Source organism: Poecilia reticulata, linkage group LG19, assembly GCF_000633615.1.
Source record: "Poecilia reticulata strain Guanapo linkage group LG19, Guppy_female_1.0+MT, whole genome shotgun sequence".
In the NCBI taxonomy this organism is placed as follows: Eukaryota; Metazoa; Chordata; class Actinopteri; order Cyprinodontiformes; family Poeciliidae; genus Poecilia; species Poecilia reticulata.
The window spans coordinates 20,632,439-20,660,172 of record NC_024349.1 but is presented as its reverse complement, the minus strand read 5'-3'; the positions used below and the strand labels follow the sequence as shown (position 1 = coordinate 20,660,172).

General features: G+C 40.7%; 3 protein-coding genes and 1 non-coding gene across 4 annotated transcripts; 2 read left to right on the top strand and 2 right to left on the bottom strand.

Annotated features, from left to right (window-relative positions):
* The first annotated feature begins 1,261 nt into the window (after positions 1 to 1,261).
* foxk2a (forkhead box K2a) lies at positions 1,262 to 10,943 on the top strand. Its single transcript, XM_008437713.2, has 9 exons — positions 1,262 to 1,751; positions 4,023 to 4,217; positions 4,344 to 4,485; positions 5,804 to 5,950; positions 6,803 to 6,996; positions 7,069 to 7,268; positions 8,069 to 8,332; positions 8,419 to 8,616; positions 9,363 to 10,943. Exons 1-9 carry the CDS (start codon positions 1,456 to 1,458, stop codon positions 9,551 to 9,553), a joined length of 1,827 nt encoding a protein of 608 aa, XP_008435935.1. The 5' UTR covers positions 1,262 to 1,455; the 3' UTR covers positions 9,554 to 10,943.
* Positions 10,944 to 12,568: 1,625 nt separating this feature from the next.
* Positions 12,569 to 19,248, bottom strand: wdr45b (WD repeat domain 45B). The gene is made up of 10 exons (XM_008437711.2): positions 18,977 to 19,248; positions 17,972 to 18,046; positions 17,582 to 17,683; positions 16,255 to 16,342; positions 16,064 to 16,158; positions 15,774 to 15,964; positions 15,590 to 15,675; positions 15,375 to 15,476; positions 14,108 to 14,229; positions 12,569 to 13,958 (listed from the first exon to the last, which is right to left on the bottom strand). Exons 1-10 carry the CDS (start codon positions 19,041 to 19,043, stop codon positions 13,852 to 13,854), a joined length of 1,035 nt encoding a protein of 344 aa, XP_008435933.1. The 5' UTR covers positions 19,044 to 19,248; the 3' UTR covers positions 12,569 to 13,851.
* A 283-nt stretch (positions 19,249 to 19,531) lies between these two features.
* trnar-ccu (transfer RNA arginine (anticodon CCU)) lies at positions 19,532 to 19,604 on the top strand. The gene has a single exon. It is a non-coding gene; the product is annotated as a tRNA-Arg (tRNA).
* Positions 19,605 to 19,878: 274 nt separating this feature from the next.
* On the bottom strand, positions 19,879 to 27,697 carry LOC103482095 (zinc finger protein 271-like). Its single transcript, XM_017310873.1, has 7 exons — positions 27,488 to 27,697; positions 23,556 to 23,758; positions 23,058 to 23,159; positions 22,859 to 22,942; positions 22,654 to 22,764; positions 22,421 to 22,544; positions 19,879 to 22,315 (listed from the first exon to the last, which is right to left on the bottom strand). The coding sequence occupies exons 1-7, from the start codon at positions 27,513 to 27,515 to the stop codon at positions 20,274 to 20,276; spliced, it is 2,694 nt and encodes an 897-aa protein (XP_017166362.1). The 5' UTR covers positions 27,516 to 27,697; the 3' UTR covers positions 19,879 to 20,273.
* Between the last annotated feature and the right edge of the window lie 37 nt (positions 27,698 to 27,734).

The following is a 27,734-nucleotide window of genomic DNA, read 5'->3' as shown; positions in this document are numbered from 1 at the left end:
AGACATATCACAACTAAGCTGATCCAGGTGGTGGATTCACTGAGCTCCTAAGGAATCCAACCTTTCAGAAATATTGGTGGGAGCAGTCTGCATGCCTTGGTGCTGGGACTGTTGTCATGGAAGTGACTGAAACTTGTCAATTCAATGATTTGCATGTTTGACTGAATACTAGTGGTAATTGACTGTATGCTTATAAATTCCTTCAGTTCAGTTAAGTTGCTCAGCTTCAGGTCCAGATGTATTTTGTTCCAAGTAAGGGAAGCATAACAGGAAAATACCATGAATTGAACGTAGAGAAGCAATTGTTGCTGCTTATCAATCTAGGAAGAGCTATAAAGCCACTTCCAAACAATTTAATATATCCATCACTCCCCAGAGAGAAACAAATATTCACAAATGAAACACATTTTTGAGCTTCATGGGAGTGGCTGCAACAGCTAAAAATACAAAATCTCAGAGGAAACCACTGCCTTTGTTAGCAATTTATATGTCTAACTTCATAGAGGGATTTACTGAAAGCATGGCTTCTCATTAAGAGTTGCTAGAAGAAAAGTCTCCAGAAAGGAGACCAAGCCAGAGATGTTTAACCATAACATGCAGCACAATGTTTGGAAAAAAAACCCCCCAAAAAAACAGTACAACTGCACAAAACCCTCATGTTAACAGTCAAGCATGGTAGTGGGGGAGTGAGGATTTGCCTTTGTCTTGCATTCCCTGAGTCAAACATGGAACTTCCTTCATGCTAAAGTGGTTTATGCCATGTGTGTATTTAAGGTGTAAAACGTTTTTCTGATGCTGTTAAAAAGTAATTACTGAAATACATTAACATGTTATGATATTCTAATTCACTGAGATGCTCTTGGAATGTTTAATAATAATGTTCCATGTCTACTTACATTTTAATGTCTAAAAAACTGTTCATACGCAGATGACGCCTCCTCTGGTGAGGTGAATATAAGGAAGAAAAGGCGAGTCACGTGTTCCTCTCTTGATTTTTTTTGTCTGTTAAATTCTTCTGTTTAAAATTATTTTGCCGGGTTTTACACCTTTCCTCCATCTGCGTGTCAGACTGCAATGCAACCCATGCTGCAGCCGACCTAACCTTTCTACGGCTATTTTTATTGTTGTTGTCATTGGTAAACATCACTCATCTGCGTGCCCTAACCGGTTTTTCATTGGCGGAAACAATTGTCTCTTGCAGTACTTCCGCCCGTTTGTCGGCTTTTGATTGGTCTGCGACTCGTTCTGGCCCCGCCCTCCTCTTCACCGTGGTGAGTCTGAGCGGTTGTGTCCCCGGTCTGGCACGTTCCTGGCTAAATTCTCCACAGTGTAAAATTGGAGCCCCCTTTCATTAAACCAGGCCAGAAAACGAACCCTTTTAATTTATCACATTCGCCACTAAATTACTGCTCCTTCCACACCTCAAAATCTGCACCAGACACCTTGGACTGGAAGATGGCGGTGGTAAGCGGGATGTTGGGGTCGGCTATAGCCCGGCTGGAGGGCCGAGAGTTCGAGTATCTCATGAAGAAAAGGTCGGTGACTATCGGCCGGAACTCTTCCCAGGGCTCAGTGGACGTCAGCATGGGCCACTCGAGCTTCATATCCCGGCGGCACCTCGAAATCTTCACCGCCGGGGAGGATGGCTCAGGCACGAGGGAATTCTACCTCCGGTGCCTTGGAAAAAACGGGGTGTTTGTTGATGGGGTGTTCCAGAGAAGAGGGGCTCCACCTCTTCAGCTTCCACGAATGTAAGTGTTGAGGGCGAGTGGCGTGAAGTGTTGCCCGTGGATTAACGTACTCGTGTTTTGTGTGTGTATTGTTATTGTTGTGTTAGCCTGCAGCGGTGATGCACGTGCTGTGTCGAGTCTGTTACGTGCTCTTCGTGTGTACAGCATATACGTCACACGAAATCTCCATGTCAGACATGCTAATGTGACAATATTACTGCTTGCCCCTCCAAAAAATACAAAACCTATATTAATAACCCTTCATTAATGTTTTCGGCCACACATTTTCCCAGCCTTTGTGTTGGCATTTATCCTTTTGCTAAGGTTATTTGCTCTGTTTTCTACAATGTTCTACATGTGGAAGCTAGCTTGTAACGTGAAAGGGGACATTAGCTGGTTTTATTTCCTCACTTCCGTTGTTTTACATGTGCCACATTGATGAGTGGCTGTGAATAGTTACAGTCATCTTTTAAAAACCTTTATGAAAATAAATCCAATGCCGAAACGAGGAATTGCACTGTTTGAAGAGTTAATTTCCCACTGCTGTTGGTAAAGCACACTATATTGCTACCAACATCACACTTTATTGAGCCAAGATAGGTGTTGTCTTTTTCCTGCCTGACTATAATACACTCAAAGTAGCTGGTGATAAACCTAATTTCGAGCAGGAGGAAGCATATTTTAATTTTGGAGCTTACATATCACAACCTAATTAAAAACAAAGTCGTGTTTACTAGAGTCAAAAGTTATTTAAATCCAAATTAGACTTCCTTTAGTTTAAGCAGCAGTCCCAAAATGCTAAAGCTATGTTTTATGTTACCTTTACATTTTCATAACTTTTACTTTGGACAAATGTTGATGGTTACTTACACAAGGAAAGGAAAATGAGGTTGTGTTAACCATATAACCTTCATTTTTGGAAGAGATTTTGAGAATGGAGCAGGTAAAATATTTCTATTTATTTAAAATAGACATAATCTCACTGGACATGTCACCCAATGGAAACGTAATCCATGTTTACATTGGAAAGCTATTAGCTTTAGCCTTTTAGAATTTCACCAATTTATCCTGAACAAAGACACAAAGAGTTATCTGCCACAGGTAAAATATAAACTGCTTCTAAATGTTTACATGGCCTTCATAAACATTGTTTTCCCCTATAAAGTCTCTTGAGAGTTGAATATTATAGAGGTTCACCAATACATCAGTCCGATGATGTATGAAGGTATTTTTTCCCCCAAACATTGACCACTTACTACTACTACTACTGCTAATAATAATAATGAAATTGAGGTTTTTTAACCAGGAAATGCACAGGCCTCAGTTATCATATTAAATGTTTACATTCATTGTAACACAGTTGGAAGAAGACTGAACAGATATATTTTGTCTTTTCTCTTAAGTGAATATGGCAGAATTTACCAGTTTGAATCTAGTTGTACTACAACAATGGAACAATGTCCTTCAGACATCAGACAAAACTAGAGGTGTTTATAGAAAACTTAATAAAACATAACGCCCCCTGCTAGATGTCAAACAGAGGTGTGATAAGCTGGGCTTGTTTCACAAACACAAAGCCGAGGTATTTTGTAGTTATGAACTCAACTATTAACTACTCCTCATATTCTAGGGTCAAATCAGAGGAAAACAGGATACAGCAACAAATCCGCAACAGAACGGCCAAAACAAATCTCCAAAAAGATCGAAGGTGACCCAGTCAGTCTCCAGATCTCAGCCTGAGCGAAAACGCTGTGGTGGGTCCATAAGGGCATTGTGCAGAAAACCAAAGGGATCTTTAAGAACCTGGTGAAGACCAGATCAATTTTTCATCGTCAAATGTAAAGCCATTAAACGAAAAGCAGACCTATTTTAATTTTGTCAAGACTGCGTGGAAGGAATGATGATATATACACATACACACTCACACAAAAAAATAAAGTTTTGCCTCTAGTTTTGATCCATTTTCAGTATATTTTCTTACCCATAACTTCATTGGACAGATTATTTTTATTTCCATTTAATCTGCGCAAAATCTGTGGAGATTGTCACGTTTAGTTGTGTGCAACTGGTCTAAATATAGCCAAGTCCATTAATAGAAAATTAGACATTTTAAGCAGGATCTGTTATATAACGGTCTTGGTTCATGCCCATATTAGATTGTTGTGAAGTCTCTGTGTTCCTCCCCGGTCTTCATTTGGAGCGCCTCGGCATGCTTGTTGCCTGGCAGAGGGGCTCGTCCGCACGCTGACATTGTGGTGTCGTTTCACCGCTCGGGTCCGTGTCGTCCCGCAGGTGTTGCTTCCGCTTCCCCAGCACGAGTATAAAGATCACGTTCACCGCCCTGTCCAGCGGCAAGAAGGAGCCAAGGAACGTGCCGGAATCACCGGTCAAACCCGTCCAGCCTCAAATCTCACCGCTGACCATCAATATTCCCGACAACATCGCTCACCTCATGAGCCCTCTGCCCTCGCCCACCGGCACCATCAGGTAGGACGATGAGCGTGTGGTTCAAGTTAAGAGTTGCAATTGCAACAACATTTCTAAACATGGAGGACACCGACCCAACAGATTTGTTTTTTTCGTCTTCTTTTTTTTTATTTTTATTTTTTATAGCGCTGCAAACTCGTGTCCATCAAGTCCGAGGGGAGCAGGACTCTCCAGCTACAGAACGAGCCGCGTTCTCACCTCGGAAATCATAGGAGACAACTCGCAATCAGAAAACGACAAGGAGGCCTCTGGTGAAGACAGCCCAAAGGTGAGAGGTCACGGAACAGGAAGTAGGTCTGACGGGACACAGAATGTTTTGCCTGTCTTTATGGGTATGAGCATGTTCGTACAGTCATAGTAATGAATAATAATAATAATAATAATAATAAAAAAAAGATAAATCCTCTTGTATTTGTTCTGCTCAGCGCCATCCTTATGAGTGCTTTCAGTCAGAGGATTCTTCAGATCTGCTGTAATACAGACTGCTACAGGAGATTCTTCAGTCATCACCATTAGGGCTGCAACTAATTATTAATTGGATAAAAAAAAATTGGCACTTAATCCTTTTTTTTAATTAGAAACACATTAAAAGATGCTAATAAACAAATAATGTAATCACTTATTTAGATGAGAAAATAAATATTTTATTGCCTAAACTGCAATAACATGGCATTCCTTTAGTGGATTTGAAGTGGAGCTAAAACTATGAAACTGGAGGAGTTTTACTAAAACATATTGACAGACAAAGATGTTTTCATCTTAAATGTAAAATTTATATATGTTTTGTAGTTTTGACTTAATTACTGCTCTGAATATCTCATTTGTTTTCAGCAAATAGCCTTTTTTGAGTTTGAATACTGCAGGTATCGCTAAATGAATTGACGGATTATTTCAATAATCGATTAATCCAAATAATCCTTATTACCATCTGTAATGGCTATTTGAAGTAACTGTCAATTTGAGTTTATCTATGTTAATGCAACAACAGTGAAGAAAGACATTTCCTCTCCCTCTAGAGAAGTAGCTATTTCCTCTCATTAATCTGAGTTAAGATTAATTCCAAACAACTCAAAGTTCATCATTCTACAAGAATATAGATTATTCATGAGTTTAGGTTACGTTACGTTAGGTTAGGTAAAACTTTATTAATCCTGTAGGGAAATTAAGGTTGTCTGTTGCTCACACATTAATTAACATCCACACAGCATTAAAAATCGTACAACTGTTTAAATTGTTTCACTTATCATTCTAGAAGTAGATATCTCAACAAATTGGTTTCCCAAGTGAGACCGAACCAGTGAGTCTCAGGAGTTTTATGGGCCGTACTCAGTTCTTCCACCAACTATGGAACTATTTTTTTACCATTAAAATCAGTAACATCTACTAGTTGTTTATCTGTTTGTATTTTATGTCTTTAGTAAAATACTTCAGTAAAAAGTTGTCTGATTTTTCTGTTGTTTCTGTTCCACTTTGATACTGGTAAATAACTTTTTTTGTCAGGTCTTAATTGTACAAGACTGAGAAACAAACTTTTATTACAAAGCACATTCATTTTTCTCTCCGTTGTTGTTTGTTTGTTTCCACAGGACGACTCCAAACCTCCATATTCCTATGCACAACTAATAGTCCAGGCGATCACCATGGCTCCAGATAAACAGCTAACTCTGAATGGAATATACACCCACATCACCAAGAACTACCCCTACTACAGAACAGCTGACAAAGGCTGGCAGGTCAGTGCCTCCACCGCGTCCTCCAGGGGACTTCTGGGAAGTGGGTGTGAACAACTTCCCAAACTTAGTTTTTATTAATGCAGCAACTACAGCAAACCACATCCTGATTTCAAGTTACTGCGATACTTAGGCTTGGTTATTGAGCTGGAGTTCTTTAGCACTTTATTTGTTAGACTGAGTCTAACAAACTTCAGTCATCCAAAGTCGTATCGCCCTGAAAAGCTTAGTTTGTTGGAACTGCAACTTATGTGGAGAAGTGTGTACTAATACTAGTTCTCCTATATTTATGTTTAAGCCAGTATGTGTAACTGTATGACTGTGTAGGTAATACTATTGGATCCTGGGTTATGACTAGAAAAAGGCTCAACTGTATCAGAAAATAGATCAGACTCCACTTTATCTCTAAGACCTCTCATTTGATGTCTAAAGGGAACTAAGTTTCCTTTTAAAAGTTAGAGTAGAATGAGCTCATTGTAAGTTATCATGTGATTAAATGATTAACTGCTTATTGCCACAGGCTTACTGACATCCTTTTTTAAAAACCTCCATTGACTTAGTCTTTTCTACTTTGTTTTATTTAAATATCACATAATGCTGCTAGTGCAGTGTTGGTGCTGTGCAGCACTGTTTTTGTAGTTGCATTCTGATGTTGCCTAGTGAAATTGTGTTTATTATTCAGTTCAGCATATTTCTATAACACCAAATGACCAACATGACTGATTCTCCTCAGTGAAATCCATAATAAATCAAATTCCAATCCCATAAAATTGCATGGATTGGTTGTCGTGGAGGCTAACTTTAACAGAAACAGTCACGTGCAACAACATAAAATATTTCCCTCCTTTCGTCCAGAACTCAATCCGCCACAACCTGTCCCTGAACCGCTACTTCATCAAAGTGGCCCGGTCCCAGGAGGAGCCTGGCAAGGGTTCGTTCTGGAGGATCGACCCCGCCTCGGAGGGCAAGCTCATCGAACAGGCCTTCAGAAAGCGCCGGCCCCGGGGAGTGCCCTGCTTCCGGACCCCGGTGGGGCCGCTCTCCTCCAGGTACGGCTCGCCTCCCCGCTCGCCGCCTCACTCGCCGCTCCATGTCGGTAATTACTCTCGTTGTGGTTTCAGGAGCGCCCCTGCCTCTCCCAACCACATGGGGGTGCTCTCCGCCCACTCCAGTGGAGTCCAGACCCCAGACAGCCTGTCCAGAGAGGGATCCCCAGTGCCCATGGAGGCAGAGGCCCCCCCAGCAGCACCCACCCAGACGGCAGCAGTCCAGCCCAAGCTGGCTGTCATCCAGGAGGCTCGCTTTGCACAGAACTCCCCAGGTAAAACCTCAGATTTAACACAAACAGATCCAGCTGTTTGCCGTGTTACTAACGATTATTTTAGTTATTAATGAATCTGTTATTTTTGATAATTAATCAATTTTTTTGCCGATTAGTCAGTTAATTATTTTTATGAGTAATAGATCAGTTGACTATTTTGATGATTAATCGATTAATCTGTCAATTATATAAGTGTTATTAATTTGAAAATTGGCCCTTTCTGCAGATTTTTCATTTCAGTCTTTTTAATACAATATTAGAAATGCACTTGGAAAAATGCAATTCATTTTTTAAATAATAAAATAAGCATTTATTACCTGAAATGCAATAACACGATGAAATTCTTTTAGTTGATCATTTTTAGCTTCTGAAGCGATAAAAATACACAATGTGCGAATCTAAGAATTTCCACTTGACTCGACATCAATATAACGTAGGGCTGATTTGATGACTATTTTTTTGATGAACTGATTAATAATTGGACAGAAAAAGGTGATAGATTTTGTTCAGAGTTGAACTAGGTGAAGCCACTGGAGTTTTGGGTAGAAGATGTTTACAAAGTTTTGTTAATTTAAGATTAAACGCAAAACGTACATCCTTTTTTGCAGTTTTGACTTAATCACTGCTCTGAATCTGTACTTACAACACATCCTTTTTATTTGGTCTGTATACTCAAGTTAACGATAAATCAATTATTATCTTAGTCGGCAATTAAATCAATGATGGATTCATCACGGTTAATCCGACTCATCGTTTGCAGGCGTGTTTGTTGCTGAACTCATTTCCTGTTTCCTGTCCAGGCTCCCCCCTCAACAGCCAGCCGGTGCTGATCGCCGTGCAGCGCCAGATGCCTCAGACCACCATGAAGCCTGTGACATACGCCATGGCGACCCCGGCCATGGTAACGACACCAGTGAGCTCCGCTCCCGTCATGCAGACCGTGCACGTGGTCCACCAGATCCCGGCGGTCACCGTGGCGACCGTCGGAGGGCAGCCCGCCTCGATGGAGAGCCCCGAGCCTCAGGAGAACGGAGGAGGTGGAGGAGATCACCAGGAGGTCAAAGGTGAACTTCGTCAGGAGCGTTCTCTTCAGGTGTTAGCCGAAGGCGTCTCTCGTCAACTCGCACTCCTCTCCCATTATGCTTTGCAGTCAAAGTGGAGCCAGTCCCGTCCTTCACGACTTCCTCTATAGGCGGAGTGGGCCGCATCATCCAGAGCTCACAGGCTGCTCCCTTGACCACCGTCACCATAGTGCAGCAAGCCCCGCTCGGCCAGCACCAGCTTCCTATCAAGGCCATCACGCAGAACGGGACTCACCTGGTGCCCATCAGCACCGCTGCTAGTTCAGGTGAGTTGAAGCTATTTTGAGGAAGATGAATAGTAAAATACCTTCCAAACAAGAGTCGGCTGTTGTCACACTGATGGGATGGATGGTCAAGTCATTTCATGGTACGTCACAATTATCCAATATTTAACAGTAAATAATTTAACAAACTGCAACAACCAATGCAGTTGTAACATAAAATAAATCCGGAAATTATTACCTTTATTCTTGAGAAAAGGAATACAAATTTTGCCTGATCCTGATATTTCCTTATTCAGTTGACCTGGATTAAAAGGAAAGATAAATAAAACACACCTGTAAAACAAGACGTGGCTTCAGGCGTGCTGACATCACTCTGAACTATGGAAATCCAAGGAGAAATTCCAGATTTTCCAAAAATTTGATTAGTCGATTTATTGCCCAGCCCTATGTGATAGCATGAATTTTTAGCATCTAAAAACTGAGCATTTCTCTGTTTCCTCAGACTCAGAATGTCTCTTGTGTGGTAGAAGAAGAAAATTATCATCAAATGCTGAGACAAAACAAATATGTTGCTTGATAAGTGTTCTAAGCCTATAAAGACATAAAATAAAGCTGAGATGCTGTGTGTTGCCTTGTGTTTAATACTCTGTGCAATGACGTCGAGTTAAAAGAGCCAGTTTAGTTCATCATGATGTCAGCGTGTCACCGCAGCAACAGCCTCCCATGCACGAAGCAGCCTCTCTCTGGCGTTTTAACGAACCCTCCTCCCCCGTCCTCCTTCTCTGCAGCAAACCCTCTCCATCTCCTGGCAACACACGCCTCCGCCTCCGCCTCCCTCCCCACCAAGAGGCAGAACGGAGAGCTGCAGGACCCGCCCGAGTACAAGAGGGCGAAAACCGACGAGGAGAACGGCTCTGCCACCGCCGTCGGCAACAACAACGGCACCACAGACAGCGCCAGAGAGGCTGACGACAAGTAGCCCCTCCTACCCCCATCTCCGCCCCTCCACCCATCCATCCCACCCTCCTTCACCATCCTCAAGGTGCCAAAAAGAAAAGCACTACCGATTGTGCAAACCCCGCCTGTCCGGCCCTTATATGCCACGTATTTAATAGCAGAAAACACGATGCAAAAAAAAGCAAAAAAAAAATACAAAAACAAAAAACTAGAGACCAAACTGAAAATGAAACAGAAGCGTAGCTGATGACTGTGAATCCCTCCTTCCACTCCCGTCACTCTCAAGTTTGAGACCCAGAGAGCAAGAAGAAGCAGAGACAGAAAGAAAGGAAAGTCCAGAACAAAAAGTTTATCCATGCAACTTGCCCCGCCCTCCTCGCCCCCCAGCCACCCAAAGACAAACAGGAGTCTCTCCTGGTAGCATTACAGAAAAATCAAAGCGTTCAACCAGTAGGCAGGCTTGTGGACATGTGGACATTCCCATCTTCGGCAGCTAGCCTCCACGTCGACCTACCTAACCGAGTCGCGAGTAGAAATGCAGTATTCCGTCGTATCTTTGGTGCGCCACGGACCAGTTAGTTCGTTTTTTTTTTTTTTTTTTTTTTGTGCGTTTTCTTTTCCTGAGGCACCCCTAAAAACCCGGAGCAGCGAGCGCCGCCTCTTTAAGAAACATCCAAACATCTCAATTCTGGGAAACTTTTCTGTTGTTTTTATTTTTAATTTTGTTGTTGTATGTGGACTGTTCGGTGACATGAATGTAGTCTTACTTTTTTGTTATAAATATATATATATATATTTTAGGTTTTTTCTCATTTAAAGAAAACACTATGGAGTGGATGCTCTTTCTGTTTCTGCGAATGAAACGTGGTTCTCACTGTACATCAACAGATCTTTTGTCATATTTTCCAGATATCCTACGAATTAAAGCGTATATTCCCGTGTGTATTTGAGCATACGTGTCATTGAGCTTGCATGTTACAGATGTAGAAACAAAAAGTACCAGAGCAGATCATTTGAATATGGAACTGAAGAAAACTTAGACTGAATCTACGCTATACGATTCTGACCTGTGCTGCACTTAACCTCTTAGTTTTTTTTTAATTATTATTATTACATTGTTTTGTATTTGCTCACTTGTTTTCCCCGTCATCATCGGCTGTGTTTATCTTTGTGTTGAAGTTGATTCGCTTGGTTTTCTTTCCTTTTTTGTTCTCTTTTATTTTTAATTTCAGGCGACAAAGTAAGGCTTTTCAGCTTGTATTCTATGTTCTATGAGCTAAAGCAAGTGATAGGTGTTCGTTCTGCTTCAGTGGAAAAAATGCTTTTTTTTTTTTCTTTTTTTTTATAAATTTATTTAAACACAGATTCTCTCTGTATTTCTTTGAGTAAACCCTCTCAGTTGAGCAAATGCAGAGTCTATATATTGATTTTTTTTGTGTGGAAATGAAGGGGTTGGGTTTTAGTTCAAATGTTGCCAAAGATTAACAGTCTGGTTTGTAATGAGATAAAATCTAAATGGTTCCTATAAAAGTGTTAATGTTTGCCAAAACACTAAAAAGGAGTACAACACATCAGGGTTCCATACTTTCCTAGAGACTGATTTCCATTGTATTTAGTCTGTGTGCATTTTGAAGGAAGGTCTGAATAAAAGAAAATCCTTTCATAATATACAGTAAAGCACAACGCTTTGCAAAAGTATTCATCCAACCCCTTTAATGTTTTTATCCTGCTTTCTGTTAAAACCACAAAACCCATTGGGTGTCATTCTTGTGACTTTGATAAACACAATTTAGTGCTGAATTGTGAGGCAAAAGGTGAGCCCTGCAAAGTTTTTCATATTTTTATTCACCTTTTAAGATCTGGAAAGTGTGGCATATTTGCATTTAGTCCCTGCTTGGAAATTTCTACCACTAGTTCATTAAACTGTTTTCATAGTAATTACAATAAGATGAGGTAGAACATTTAAGTTCCCAACATGCCTACAGGATCAAAAGTATTTGATCCTCTAGCAAAACAGGATTTCGAATCGGAAAAACCTTATTTTAAATTTTTGGTCATTGACTTTAAGGAAAAGCAATCCACGAGTCATCTTCTGTGTTCCCACCAAATGAAACAAGTCATCATCCAAGAGGTAGTGTGAAAACTTTATAGAGCCTGTTTGCCTCTTTCTTGCTAGATTCTGCCCATTATTTGCCAATTAACGGTAAATTAGGCTGTTCCTCTAATTTGATCTTTCAGCACAGCAACATTAAAATCGGTTATCAAACAGAAATTTTCATCTGCATTATCAGAACTAGCACATTTGTCAGATTTTTAAAAAAATGTTTTCTTTAAAATTGGTCTATTCTTTGACATAAACTTAAGCGGGGCACTCTTGAAAGCTGCAGTACGTAACGTTTAAAAGAAACATTTTATTTTTTTACATATTTATTTAAACTACGATGTAATAGCGCAGAATGAGAAAAAAAAAAATCGAGGTCTTAAGAGTGGAAATACAACCAATCAGAGCCAGGATGGTCTTAGCACGGTCACTGACGCTCGTGAGCGCACTCTCCAAAGTGTTAATGGTGGAAAAACAACTTACAGCTCCAGAAAATCCGTCTATCCGCCATTATCGGTGGCCATACTAACTATCCTGAACGTCCACGTCAGGCTATGTTGTGGGGAAACTAGCTGTAATGTGTGAAACCAGCTGTAGCTTAGCAAAGAGGAGAAACGACGTGAACGTGAGCGTGTTCGCGTAAACTGTTCTGATTGGATGTTTCTGACCAAGTGGCGCATTTCTTCAGATAGCACTGGAAGACGGCAGAGGAGCTAGATTTATTCAAAATTAAATTCCTTAGCAACAGCAACAACGTAGCAACAGTTTCAACAAATATGTTAAGTTACATATTGCAGCTATAAATTGTAGTTGCGAGACATCAAGAGCTCTTGGGGGCCCCCTACTGGCAACATAGGCCTATTTCAGGCCTTTTCCTTTACCTGCCTCATAGTAGTAATTTCACAGCGAAAGTAAGCATCAAGAGTTCATCAAACCTATCTGGAAAAGCAAATGTTAAATTTTATTCACAGATTTAAATGCACATTTTACAATCATTAAGTGTATCAGAAACTGGTTGGCTGAGTTCTCAGTTTACTCAGCATCCCCCTCTAGTGGTCTGCGTCTTCCGAGCGCTGCAAACGCACGTTCGGATGCAAGAAGCAGCCACAAAAATGAAATGTGTTTTTGCAACATATCAACTGAAGGCTATGACAATTAAAACGAAACAAAACAAAACAAAAAAGATCGTCACTAGTTTCATTGTGGTGGATGCAGACAGACTTCTCCAGAGGTTGCTGATGGTTCAGCTCAAATGGCAAAAACAAACAAGTGTAGTGAGGAAGGTGCAAAGTGACCAACAACACAAAGCAGAATCAAAATATAAATCATTACTGCATTCAAGAAATATCTTTCTTTCTTTTTTTTTTTTTGGAGGTGGTTCTCACAAAGAAATCTGATTGAAATCGATTTAACTAAGACTTTAACATGCAAACTTTTTCTCGGCCACATGGATAATAACTTCATGAACCCAATCTGTGGAAAGAACTTCTCTCTCAAAATATTGATCTTCCAGCTTTTCTCGCAAATTTGAGACTAAAGACAAACCGTTCTGATAAACGGAGTATTGCACAACAAATAAAGTGAAAAACAAAAATAAAAATACAGGTTAATTTTTTAGTTTTTTTAAGCTACTGTCTGTACAGCTCTATGTGGTTAGTTCAGTCAGGTGTATATACAAGCAAAGAAAAACCTATGAACACTAAGGTGATGCCTAAAAAAAAGCGGGATCCCCTCACACACATAATAATGTTATACACTTGGTATACTTGGTGTGTGTGCGCGTGTGTGTGTTTTTATCTGCGATAATATGTGAGCACACACTCTCTTCAGTTTCAGAGGCACTCTCCCTGTAGTTTGGGGTTAGGCGGTGTTAGTTATCCAAGCCGTCTTAACTATCGGGACGGGAATAAAAATAGCCATCGGAAGACATCTTAAAACTGTTTGTATTTCAGAAAAAAACAAAAACTTTCCCTCATCGCCGTGGGTTTGGTTTGGGAGTAAAGGCGGCGCACGTCACATTTCGTCAAGTCTCCCACTAATCCTCCAAAAAACAAATCTGTGCTTTGTTGTTTTCTTTGTCCTCTACATCTGATGCTCTGATGATCCAGAGTCTCTTGCAGATAAGATGAAGTGCAAAGTAGAACTTCTAATTCCTCAGAAACAAACAAAAACAAAAAGGACAGAAGAAAAACGTGTTGCTCAGCAGGAAGTCACGAGGGTCATATTTTCTCGTCAGTCATCTCCAGGAACTGAGCGTACACGTCTCTGGAACACTCCCCCTTTTGGTTAAACAGAAACTTGTAGTAGCTGCCGTCAGCACAAATGGCTGCAGAAAGAGAGAAAGAGATAAGAAGAAGAAGAAGAAGTGAGCAGGAGCAGATTTTCTAGGTCGGTGATTTCTTTGGTGCCGAGTCTGATAGATGTGTGACACGATGAGTCATCCTTCTCCCAACAGGCGTCCTGCTGCTAGCTCACCTATGACGGCGTTGGGCTCCGTTCCGAAGGCACACACGCAGGGGGAGCCCGACGGCACCTGGAACTTGGAGAAGCTCCACTTGGAGCTGAAGTATTTGGGAAGGAAGCTGGCGGATGCCAAACTGCAGAGGAGAAAGGCGAAGTTACAGCTGGTTCTTAGAGTTACTGCAAACCGATTGACTTCCTCTGAAATTTTCCACATTTTGTCACATGACAAAAGAACAAACCAAGATGGGTTTTTTTCTTTCTTCTTTGTTTTATGTAGCAGCACAAGCTAGTTAGTTGTGAAGTTGGAAAAAAAGACGATAAACGGTTTCCAGAACTTTCTACAAACTCTTAGGTCTTCCGCATCGTTTTAGAGCCGATGACTACGGTGGCTGGAAGTTGCAGAAACACAAGGGAAACCGAGCTACAAACACGTGAGCGATGCAAACACCAAAACACGAAACAAATAAAAACAGAAAATGTGACAAAACAAGAAAAAATGCAACAAGAATGCAGGAAGAAGAAGCAAAGAGAGAAAATGCCATGATTATAGTGAAATCGGCAAGTATGAAGTGCAGCAGGCAGCAGAACAGACGTGCTCCAGACCACTAGGGGGAATCAGTCAATAAATCATGTGGGACCAGATGGTCAGTAAAGATCTGTTATTGTATTTTATGATTTAATGAGAAATTCAGAAGAAAGACTGAGTAAGGAAGGCAAGTTGTGTTTTACTTTATGGCTTTTTTCAAATATGCAGTCTTTTACAGAACAGCTCCTGATTCCACCTACTGGTCTGGAGGACGGACTTCCATCAGCATCAAATTATTATTAGGAGGATTTTGAAATGATTGTTAAAACAGCCATTTTGAATAAAGATCTACATGAACTTAAGCTAAGATTTTTTTCTCATTAAAATGACAATTTGCTCATAATTTTAAGAAATTTTCTTATAAAATTATTATAGTTCTGATAAAACTATGACTATATTCTTCTAATTAAACAAAAGTTCAATCATCTACACTGAATGACTGAAATATAAGCCACTTTCAGAAGAAATTTGGATTAAAATAAGTTAGATATAACATTAAAAAAATAATAATCTGATTTTATTTAGATTTTTTTTTATTGCCCAAAACTATCATCTTTGTTTTTCTTCAACTGTACAATTGTGCTGATCTAATCACATGAAATCGATGAACGTTTGTGCTCATCATGCAACAAAACGTGAAAATCGTTAAGACTCCGTGCTTCCTCCTGCCTCAGCGGAAATAAGAACACAGACCTCGACTGTTTGTTCCTTTTGGGGTCTTCCGCAGCGAAGATGTGTACGGTGCCGTGGTCGCTGGACACGCAGATCAGAGACGCGTCCTGATTGAAGTTGATGCTGGGAGCCACAAATAAAACAAAACAACAACAAAAAACACATAAGCAGATTTCCTATCAGAGTTTTTCCTTTTAAAAAAATGAAAGATAAATATCCGAGGTTCTTTCCCTCACCAGTAAATGTTGGCCGTCTGCGAGCCTCGCCGCAGCTCCTGGATGAGTTGCCCCGCCGACGTGTCGAAGATCCTGATCAGAGTCCCCTGCGGACACGTGACGGGAATTAAAGTCGCGGGAGGTCAGAGGTCGCCAACCCCTTCCAAACCAACATCCAACAAAAAAAATAACAAACTCTCCGCACTTTCTCCGACGCCGTGGCTATCCTTGTTCCCTGCAGGTTGAGTGCGATGCAGCACAGCGCCCCCTCGTGGGCGGGGATGTCGACGGGCGGCTTCTCGGTGTTGGCCAGGTCCACGATCTGCACGTGGCCCGAGTGCGTTCCCGGGAACGCCAGCAGGGAGTTGTTGCTGTTGGGACACAGCACACAGAGACCTGGAACGGACGAGACGGCGGCGGCTTAGAAACAACGAGACGCCTGCTGTGATGACTAACGAGTCGGACGGTCCGGACCGGACGGGCGTCGGCACCGACCTTTGGGGTTGTAGCAGGTCTCGAACACGTGCAGTTGATGCGGGTTGTGCGTGAAGGTGAACACTTTGATCATGGAGTCAAGGACTACCACAATCCTGAAAGAAAGGAAAACAAAACACACATCCAGATGCAGTAGTCGAATGCTTCCGAAGGGAAAATGGAGGCCTCCGCGGGCGGGAGTCCGTCCGTACCTGTCCCGCCGAAGCTTCACCGCCTTCACCTCTGTGGAGAACTCGATCTCGATCACCGTCTTCTTCTTCAGGTCGTCCCAGATCATCACTAGAACGTCAACCAATCACACGAATCAAGAGCGTCGCAACACAACGTGAAGGGAAATTAAAATACGGTATCCAAGTTGTAGCTCAGGAAGGCTGAACACGCTTCCTGTATTCCAGGATGGGAATAACATGCTTGGTCACTTCGTCCCCTGAGATTCCAGGAGCTTTTTTTTTTTTTTTTTAAATAGTTTTGCAGGAGGTTTTCAGTAAAAAGATGACGGTTACAACTTAACGATTATTTTAGTGATTGACTATTAATCAGTAATCAGATTTTAATAAATTCTTTTAAATCTACGTCTGCAAACAAAGTTATTTCTGTTTGACTTAACAGCAATATTATAGGGCTGATCTGTTGATTTTTTTTGTCTTTTAACCGATTAATAATTGGACAGCAAAAGGTGCCTAATAGGAGATTTTTTTTTTTTTTTTTTTTTTACAAAATTTCATCTGAGTGAAGCTAAAACTGCCACTCAAGGAGTTCTGGGTAAAATATATTTACAGACAAAAAAGTTTTTTTTGTGTCGTTTTTTTTTTTTTAATTTCAAATGCAATTATGTTTTTTTGTAAAGTCTTGGCTCACTTGCGGTTCAGACTGTGTTGGTCTTTCAGCATCTGGCCTTTTCTTTAAGTCTGCGCACTCCAGTCAACTATTAAATGCTTGCTAATTACTTGACGATTATTTCAATAATCGATGCATCATGATTCATCCGACTAATCTTATGCCCCCCAGCCCCCAACAACAAAATCTGTCAAAAAGTTTCTTCCATTATGTTTTATGACTTCACTATAGATTAAAAACTAAGCAGAAAGCTAATATTGTAACATTAAAACACAACTACTGTGAAAACTTCAAGTTTTTCCCAAAAAGAACAAAAAAGTACAAGATGGAGTGCTGCAAAAACTAAGAAGAGCTTCTTCAATCAACTCCACCTTGTAGATCTGCAGACAAGAAATAGGGATGGAAATAAACTGCTGGAATCCTTAATATGAAGACTGAAACAAGAAATTATAATACTTAAAATTAATTTTGTGGGAATTTTAAAGATAAACTAAGAAGACTAAGAAAGCTCCAGAGTTTGCTGCTCACTCACATAAAATGCCACTGAAAGTTATTGAGGTTTGTGGTTCCACACCGCAAAGGCAAACTGCATTTTAAGCTTTATGAATACTTCTGCAAAGGAAACCTGCAGACATTTTCTCATCTTCATTTTTTTTTTCAGTAGAAATGTGGCAAACATACCTTTATTAGTTGGGTACTTGGGTTTCTTCCCTCCTCCCACCAGCGCCAGGTAGTTACACCTAAACAGCATCTCCACATGGCCAACGCCTCCCTCTAGGAACTCTGAAATACAAACATATGAAATATTTCCAATCTCTGTAACAGATCTGTGCGTACAAGAGAGCGTGACACAAATTGTCCTGCACTGCTGTGTGACTTAAATTCAGACAAAGGAGAGACAGAATGCTTTTTAGGAAACCGTACAAATTAGCATTCTAAATTATATGCCTCGCTTACTCAAATTTAAGGCGTTACATTCCAGAAAAAGTGTGGTACATTTCCAAGAGTGAGCAAAACAAAAAAAGATTTTGCACTTATCTTATACTCATTGACATGATATCGTCCGGTTACCTTGCTTTTCCTTTTCTTTGAGAGGATCTGTGTTGTAGACACGAAATCCATTCTCCATTCCACAAGCAAAGCATCCTGGACAAGAACACAAAGACCCAACAAATACAACCAAATTCTCTCCATATATATATGTGTGTATATATTTTATAATCATTCCCACATAGTCAAGGTAACAGGAAGTAGAAAAATAAATGTTGAAGATAGAACCACTGACCACAGACTGAAACAAACCATTAACCTCCACTGTTATTTATAGAGAACTAGCACTTCGTGGTAGAGTTTCCACTGGTCCGTTCTGGGTTCATTTATGTCAAAGTTTTATACCTCGGCTTAACAAAAAGGGTAGCCGAGGTATAAAAGAATACATTTAAAGACACTTCATGGCCCCTACAGTGTCTTTATGAAGAACTTGGGGGAAAATACGTGGCTAAATCATGTCTTATACGGCAACTTATTCTGGAAAGTACTAACGATAAAGTATTGTGGAAATAAATTACTTGTGGGAATTCAGAACAGCCCTGAGCTAACCTTAGTAGTGTTGACATAGCTGCTTTTAGCGGATAGCCGCTATGTTCGAAGGATTTTCTGCTAGCAGTAGCATTAATGCTAAGTTAGCATACAACACCCATTACACATAACCCTCTTTTCCCACCTTGTGTTTATCTATATTTTCTATTGCTGGGTTCCCGAGTCATTATTTTGCCAGTCAGAATATTTGTAAGCAATAAACTAAAGTGACAGCTACAATTTTAGTTGGGTAAATTCAAATGTACGAGCTAATGCTAATGTTAACTCTGTCGGTAATTTAACCTGGCAGTTCAAAGGTAACGCAGCGCTTTTAGAAAATATTTGTTAATGTAAAAAATGAATGCGGAATTTAAGAAACAATGACTGACGTGTCACACCGAGACAACTAGCAGGCAACGAATTGTGAATCTACGACGTTTCTCAATTTTATTAGACAGGGGGGAAAATAACAATGATCATTAAGACTATGATTCTTACCGTGATCCTGGTTAAATCCAGCATAAAGAAGCCCATTTCCATGTGGATTGGACGGTAGTAAATTCATCGTTATAACAAAGTAACCAGCGATGTTAAACGAGTAAAAACCCAACAGTTTTTGTCCGTTAGCTAACTGGCTACCATTCCTCCACCAGAGTCGGGCTTTTGCTGGACAGAGCGAAGAAGAAAAAAAACAAAACCGGGGCTGTCTCTCGCTGTCAGGATCGGAGGGAATTCACTTGTCTCCAGTGGATGTCGTAAATGCTTTTGTCAACATAACGTCATCATCAAATAGTTTGAGTTAAATGTAGACGCCTTTCAACAATTCCAGGGCAGATAAATTACAATTCTATACCCAATTAAGTAAATTAACTTAAAATCTGTATTTTTCTTTTTTTCAAAGATAGTTTTTATTCGGGAGTAAAGCAAGCCTAAGGTAAATAACCACTAGGGTGTCGGCGGACATTGTATCTCAGTTAGGAAATCGTGTACAAAAATACACATAAAAAGTGCGCACAAAAGGCTGATATGTTACCTGCCAACGATGCCGCAAAAGCCCCAGTGGCCTAATGGATAAGGCACTGGCCTCCTAAGCCAGGGATTGTGGGTTCGAGTCCCATCTGGGGTGGCACTTTTTCTTTTTTTTTTTTATTACCACTTCTTTACATCTCACAAACACTCCTTTTTCAGTCAATAACACCATGAATTAAAACACCATCTTACTTATCTGTCAAGACAGCCATTTTCAATAGAGGGTGCTGAAATTTGTATTAAAAAAGCTACACTGCTAATAAAGGTATGTTCCCTACCAACTAAAATGAAGTTAAGCATTTCTTCTGAAATTTTAGGTAAATACTATTAAAAAAAAAAAAAAAGATTACCACACCAAATCACATCACTCATAGCAAGTGACACTAAGAATTTTTATTTAAGAAAAACCAAATTTCTAAAGGTAATTAAATTTTAAATCACATACATACAAATTATATGCAGAACTACAGCAAACATGTCTGTAAAAAATACAAAGATACATTTTTATAATTCAGTACTATACATTTCTGCCAACGCAGGCCTGTGGCAGCCACGTAATATATGGACAATGTCACAAAAGAGGAAAACTTGGTTTCAAGTCTCCATAGCTAACCAGCACCCAGACAGCCAAAGTGAGATTTATAATCATAAGCAATCCGTTTTTATTTTCTGGCACAAAGCTGAAGCTAAACTAACCTCCTTCATAAGGGACATAGTAAACTTATAGTTAAAGTCCGCATTAAGATTAATATAATGTTGATAGAAACTAGGAATGGACAAGTCTCCTGTGTCGTTTGAGGCCATGCAAACTTGAAAAACCCTTGTTACAAACTGCGCATACGTATGGTCTCTCTCCTGTATGTGTTCGCATGTGCAAAGTAAGAAAACAGGATTGGACAAAACCCTTTTCACATATGGTGCACTTGAACGGTCTTTCTCCAGTATGGTACCGCCTGTGAATCTTTAGTTCTGCTGCGGATCTAAAAGACTTCTCACAGTCATCGCACTTGAAAGGCCTTTCGCCGGTGTGGATCAAAGTGTGCCTCACCAACGCGTCCTTCCCAAAGAATCCCTTTCCGCAGTGCTCACATGGGAAGCGCATCCCTTTGTGGTGGAAGTTATCATGTTTTAGAAGGCACCTTCTAGATGTGAAGGTCTTATCACATTGAGTACAAGGGAAGATCGTGGTAGGTATTTCTTCTACGCGTTCTCCGGCGTGATGCACGCGCTCCACGTGCCTCGTCAGCGTGACGCCGTGCCTGAACTTCTTGCCGCACTCCCAGCAAAGATACGGATACGCCTTTGTGTGCTTTTTCTGGTGCTCCACAAGATCAGAGTATGAGCGGAACCTTTTAGCACAGTGAGTGCACTGGAAAGGCTGGTAACCGGTGTGTTTCCACTCGTGTCTGATGAAACGCTTCAAACTGGAAAAGGTGGTGTCACAGTACGGACAAGTGAAAGGCTCAGTGGGGTTGTGGGCATCGATGTAATGCTTATGAAGGGCCTTGAATACGGGGAAGTGCTCTTCACACCGATTACACTGGAACGGCGTGTGGGATTCTTTGTGCATGGCCAGAGCCTCTGAGTCACGTACTAGTTTCATGCAGACCTCGCAGTAGAGTGGGTTGTGGGTCTGCTTGTGGGAATCTAACGTTGACTTGTACTTAAAAGCCTTGTCACATTCGTCACATCTGAAACAGTGTTTCACATCATCTGGGTTCTCGGGATCCACTTGCTGCTCAGTGTAGCAAATGTTCCTCATGTGGAACCTAAACGTTTGTCTGCATTTGAACTCGACACTGCAGTGAGGACAGTAGAACGGACCTTCGAGGCCACTCTTACTTCCGTCTGGGCTTCTTTCTCCTAATTCCCCGGAGGACTTCTCCGACATGATATAGTCAGGATGTTGGGCGGCGCTGTCTGGAGGATGATCGTCAATAAATGCCTCACAAATGACCCCACTGGAAGACTGTTCACCAGCATCTGATGTGGTTTCTTGCCCTTGAGTATCTTTATCAGGTTTTACTTTAGTTGAAGTAGTACATTTGTGCTGCTGCAGGAAGCGTAAACTCTTATAAAACTTTTTGCACACGGAACAAGCAATGGGCAGCTCCTCTGTGTGCTGATTCATATGTCTCTGCAGGAACTTGGCCTGGGTCACCACTTTGCCACACACCTTGCACGTTCTCTCATCCAAGTCGTTTTTTGCTGAACTTTGGGAAACTGTGGTACCGCCCAAAGTCTTGCCTGATTTTCTCCACTGCGACAGGTACCGTTTCATCTTAAGTCCTCGATTCTTTCTCACTGGTCTTTCCCACAAGGGGTCTGCATCAAAGTCTTCCTTAAAGCCCCTTGCTTTACTTTCCACTTCATAATCTTTATCGTCGTCATCTGGGCATTTCTTTCTCCGCCCACGTCTGTTTGGCTTCTTCTCCACGCCATCTAGCAGTGTCACTTGGCCATCCTCCCCAATGATCAGAGTCCCAGCATGGTCATCGTGCAGGTCATCTACCATTTCCCCCTCGCTGGCCTCAGCGCCTTCGGTGGGATCCGAGACCACAACACTGTCTATTTCAGCCTTCACCTCTCCACTGATGCCAAACCACTGTGGCTCTGCACACTCTGCTGTGCTCCCAGGTACTTCGACATACACTTCTTTGTTCTCAGATTCCACCTCCATCTCTGAACAGACTGTGTACACGAGGCTACTCTCTGCGTCGGTTCCTGGCTGCTCGTTGACAATCACGACTCTTTCCACAGGAGGAAGACAAAGGGCTGATAAGATGCCGCTGTCGACAACATAAGACTCTGAAAGAAAACACAATAGATCAGTTCAGGTAGAACATACAGATAATTTCCTGACAGAACTGCTAAATGGCAATGAACCTGTATATCAGAGAAAGATCTCCTTACCAATATCTTCAAGGTGGGTGAGATTTTTCTGTGTGTCCAACAATACTTTTAGATCTTCAGGTTGAACTAAAGTCTCCATGGATTCATTCAGAAAAGAGGTGGTGTCACTCATCAGTGAAACAACCTGATAAAAAAACAAAAATGAAATGTTTTTAAAATTATATTCTATTCAAATACATTTTTTAAGTAAAACAAAAAGCCAAGATGTTTTCCTCTTGAGATTATGTGTATACCTGCTGGAGACTTTGAGCAGGAAGGAGCTTTTCAAGTCTGGACAGAAACAGCCACATCAGAGTCTGGATAGCTTTGTCGTATGTGGGCCCAAAGTCTCCAGGGAAAACATCCTGAAACACCAACAAATCCAGTAAATATGGTGGGTGACCACCAACAACTTAACAAGAGCTGAAGATAGAGAGCTGTTTGTCTACGTTAGCTTACCTGGAAAAAGGTCATTCTTTCATCTGGATCTCTGAGCAAATTTTGAACAAGGCCCATGAAATGAGAATCAGACACTTCTGCTGACTGTAGGCAGAAGCAGAATCAATTGGTTTTGCAAATTGATAGTAAATGACAAGCAAAATAACTACATTCACCAGAAACAACAAACCCATCATGCAACAGAGGTAAGAGAGTTTACCTCCATTTTCCACAGAGACCTGAGGCTCTGCATTCGGTCGAGGTGTGGCTGAATAATCTGCAGGTCGGCAGTCTCATCTGAACGACACAGTTCCAGGATCAGCTGCAATTTAAAAAGCCAAAAATAAATAAATCAGTACTAAGATAAAAATTGTTTACAAAGCTGCTCAGATGCCCCTTCTGCTTTGTTTGCATTTGCTTTAGAGCTGATCCCTTTACAAAACAGCGGTTTGATGATTAACATTAAGAGTGCTGTGTATCCATCTTTGAGACACTAATTCGAAAAGTGCAGTTGTGTTGTCAATATATCATTACGTTTATTTTGGTGACAGAAAAAACTGCTTTCTAAACAAAACACAATGCACCCTTACTGTTGAGATAAGCCTCTTGTGGCACTATACTGATTAGTACTCCCCAACAAGACCTGGACTCCTTCAGGTCTTGATTAATGTAAAAACTCCAATCAGAAATCAATGTTAGCAAACAAAACCCGACTCACTCGTGCTCTGAGGCCCAGAATGAGTTCGGCTCGCTGCCTTGTAGAAAGAAGCTGAGGAACAATCTCCGTGACCATGAACACAAACTCCTCCAGCAGGCCATAGTCGGACACAATCTTCTGCTCCACTGTGTGCCAGATCGCAGCAGACACCAGGCGGATGGGGGAAACCAGGAGGCGCAGGGCTGAGAGGGGAAGAGTGGGACCTGCAAAACAAGGAAACACAGTAATTGCTTGAAGAAGGTGTACGTTTTTAGAGTAAGTCTGGGATGAAACATAAAAGTGAAACATCTTGCTTTGCAAAATTTTTTTTTTTTTTTTGAAACTCAAACATTTTGTCTGCATGAATATACCCCAGCAGATGATTCTAGACCTGTCCTTGGGATTTCCCGTTCAGCCTCGGACAAGTGATGTCTCGTTACTGCTCTGAAGGTTAAACTCTTTGCTTGCTGCTCCAGGCAGTTCTATGCCTTTGACATTATCCTCTGGAGGATGATTTTAGACTGTCTGCACTCTGAGTGTAAGATTTCTCTGTTTCATAGCATGTTACTTCACTGTGATGAGATTCTAATGAATATGATCTATTTGGTTCCATGGGTGCAGCGAGAATGACTGATAGTGAAATAAACTGGCTACTTGTTCCATTTCTGAATAGGACTTATAAAATAAAAGTAGTCATTGCTTGTCCTGGATTTGAAAGAATATATTTATATTTTCCACTAGTGATCAGAGTGTTCACACTTTCTTTGGACTTCAAACATTACAGTACTAACAATGGACTGCTGTTTTTGTGGGATTTTCTCCAGCTCCCATCATTTTTTCGATAGCTGCATGTCTTACACTTGGCCTTCCCCAAAAACAGATTAGTGAAAGACTAAGAAATTATTTATAATATAATCCTTCATAGAATATCAACATATCTGCTCAGCCTCATCTACTGCTCCCAAAAGGTTGAATTACTGGTCAAGAAAAAGAGTGAATCAGTCAATCACATGGCACCAAGACAAGCGATTTAAGAGTCTAGGCGTAGTTTTTGTTATCAAAATAAATAGCTACCCCTTTTTATACTAGGCATGTTCTTAAAAATAGGCCAGTGGGTCTTCATTCCAGATATTTACATACAGTAGAGGTGTGCCGATCAATCGGCCACCGATCATAATCGTCCGACTTCCGTGAAAAAGTGTATGATCGGTGATCGCCGATCACGGTCTCTTGTTGCGGATCACACAAACCGATCACCTGGATCTCATTTCTCAGCCTGCCTGTGCAGCTTGTCTCCTCTTTCCTTCACTCTGCGCAAACGCGCAGCAACAAATCCTAAGCGATGTGGAACTATTGAATGGGAACTATTGAATGGGGAAGTTTGCGTGTTGCGGCGGAAAATTGAAGCATGTGGGGTGAAGCACGTCAAAATGTATCAACACGACAAATCTAATATGGCATAAAAACAATGCCATACTTGACGGAGTTTGGCTACATCGAGGTTCACTGCAGTTAAAAAGACATGGAGGATCAGATAGCAGATAAAGCAGCGCACAGCTACAAACACTCACCCGGATTAGCATGACGGTCAGAAAGCTAAACAAATAACCCGCAAAATTATTTAMGTCTTCGAGCTGCGATGTAAGACGCTGGTTCTGCTCTCGTTGTTGAACCGCTGCTACGCGCTACAGGTAGTAATATTTCACAGACGGAGCGSMGCTTCTGCTCCACCTGGTAGTGACTCTCACACCGAACCTCTGTTTAAAGCTGCAGAATTAACTAAAAAAATAAATAAATTGCATACCTCTTCAGAGCCTTCATATGTTTTCAGTCGCTTGAAGATAGTATTACCGATAGCAGTACAATTTGCACAATGCCCGTTTTGTTTTTTTCTTGGAAAAAGTTATTAAAAACAAGTTTCTAAGTTGTCTAAATTAAGGTGAATTCATGGTTCCTTTTTCCACATAATGTAACCAGTACTGCTTATGATTAAAAAAAAATAATAATTATGTGATTGGTATCGGCCCTCATGGGTGATCGGAATCGGCAGGAAAAAACTTGATTGGTACATCTCTAATATACACTGAATAAAAAGACGCATACAAAATGTTTGACCCATGTCATACAGTTTAAAAGACAGTTATCGATGATGCTACTCAAACTCACAGAAACTTCTGAATTCAAAGCAAGTTACAAAAAAAAAAAAATCTCAAAAAAATGTTCTTGCTAGGTTACCTTCATTTAGCAAATAGAAATAAATTTGGTCATTCTAACTCAGCTAAAACAGGAAAAGTAAGGTCTGATTTAACTTCAGACAGTGAGAAAAAAATAGGTGTACATGTGTTTCTACTCATTGTATGCAAATATCGGGTGTCAGCTGTAGCTAGGGATCATTGTAAAGCTTAGATTCTACAAAACAGTGATTGAAGACAAGTAAATGTTTTTCAAGTCAATGTAATAGACCATTAAGCCATGTAAATGCCCTGAAAATACATAGAAGCTTGTTTCTATGTACTTGGTTCTATGAGAAGGCGGGAACAACAATGCAATTGGAAGTCCCTCCTACCGCATTTCTTAATTTGGTAACTGGTCCATGCCTGTGTCAAATTTCTGCCCTACCCTCAAGAAAAGAAAAACTTTACTCATACTTATAAACAAGCTTAAAAAAATCCAAAACCATGGATACATGTGGTGATGGCTGATCAAGGCTAAACACTTGATTCAAAAGTGGTTTATTACTCTATTACTCGAGAGCCCACTGAGACAGTGCTGGAGAAGGATGTTAGGTGGCCAGTGTAATAAAGTACAGAAAGATTTTATGATTTATTGACTCCCACAGCGCTCTTGTGTGTGTAGTGGTGATTGAACCCCTCCATACACTTCAGTTTTACTTTATCTATGTTGTGAAACTTTTAAAATGAGCTGCTGCGTTTGTGTTCTACAAGTAGACCTAATCTTCATAAAGTAAAGTGATTTGACATGCAAATACATGCTTATCTGGCCCAGGCAAAGTCTGCATAGAATATTTTTAGATTTTAAGAATTGATTGGAAAAATAGTAGGATTCTTTCAATATTCTCAGACGTAGCTGTGAAGGTTAATAATGGCTGGATACAAGGATTCTTACAAATCACCTGATCTACATTTATTTTCGCCATTCAAATGGGATAAAACGGCAATTCGTTTTCTTTTTAGTAAAAAATAACATAAAATTTAAGTTGTGATTTGGTGACAACCTTTCGTGTGTTTTAGGGAACACAAATTAGCCCCACAAGGGCAGCTGTTTAAATGTTGCACACCTCTTGTGTTTTAGCTAAACATTATTGTGTTATTGAAATGTTTTTAACGGTCTTTCAGATGAAAACATTTGACTTGACAGAACTCTTTAGAATATTACACAAAGACATTTACTTTACCTGAACATTTAAAGTAAACGTCTTTGAAAGTTTAAAGCTTGCTCTTCACAAAAGGAGGAAAAAAAAAATTCAGGGCCAAACTCCGGTTATGTCGGATCTTCCTGGTTTTATTTGCTTTTTCCGGACTTGATCAAATGTGTAAATGTATCGTAAAGGATTTATATTCAGTTTAAATAAATAATATAAGCACATCATGTAGGAAACGTTTAAGAAATATTAGAGTGAACTGTAAAACCCACCGGAGTCATTTCAGAAGCTAACTCTAGCATAGCATTAACTGAGTTAGCTCTAATGCTTCTCAGCTAGCTAGGTTGGCACTGTGGCAGAGCACCTTTAGCATCAGCTATATCTACCTGACCCGCAAGGCTTGTAAATAAGCACCCCTTGTGGCGTTTAAGAAAATCGTTAGTCCGATTTAAATAAAATAATATGGACACTATGACAAAAACCGTCAGTTTCAACATATTATTAGGATGCTATTCCCGCGCGCGCGCTGCGGCCTAGCTAAACAAATCTGCCAGTTGGTGTTTTTACTTACCGGGTAACTCGGAACTTCCTCCTTCCATCTTAGACAGTCACTGTATTAACATTACAATGAGAACAACTACTATCCGGGACTCGACCACAGTCAAAGAGATTCCTTTAACAGCGGCTTTGTTCAATACCAGTCTTTCAGGCGCTTTTTCTGCGTCAACGGTTGCTCTGCGTTCCGTCTGAAACAACAGTCCGGACTCCAGTTAGCTAACTCTGTTTCGTTCCGCTTTTGACGACCTGTTGCAACACCA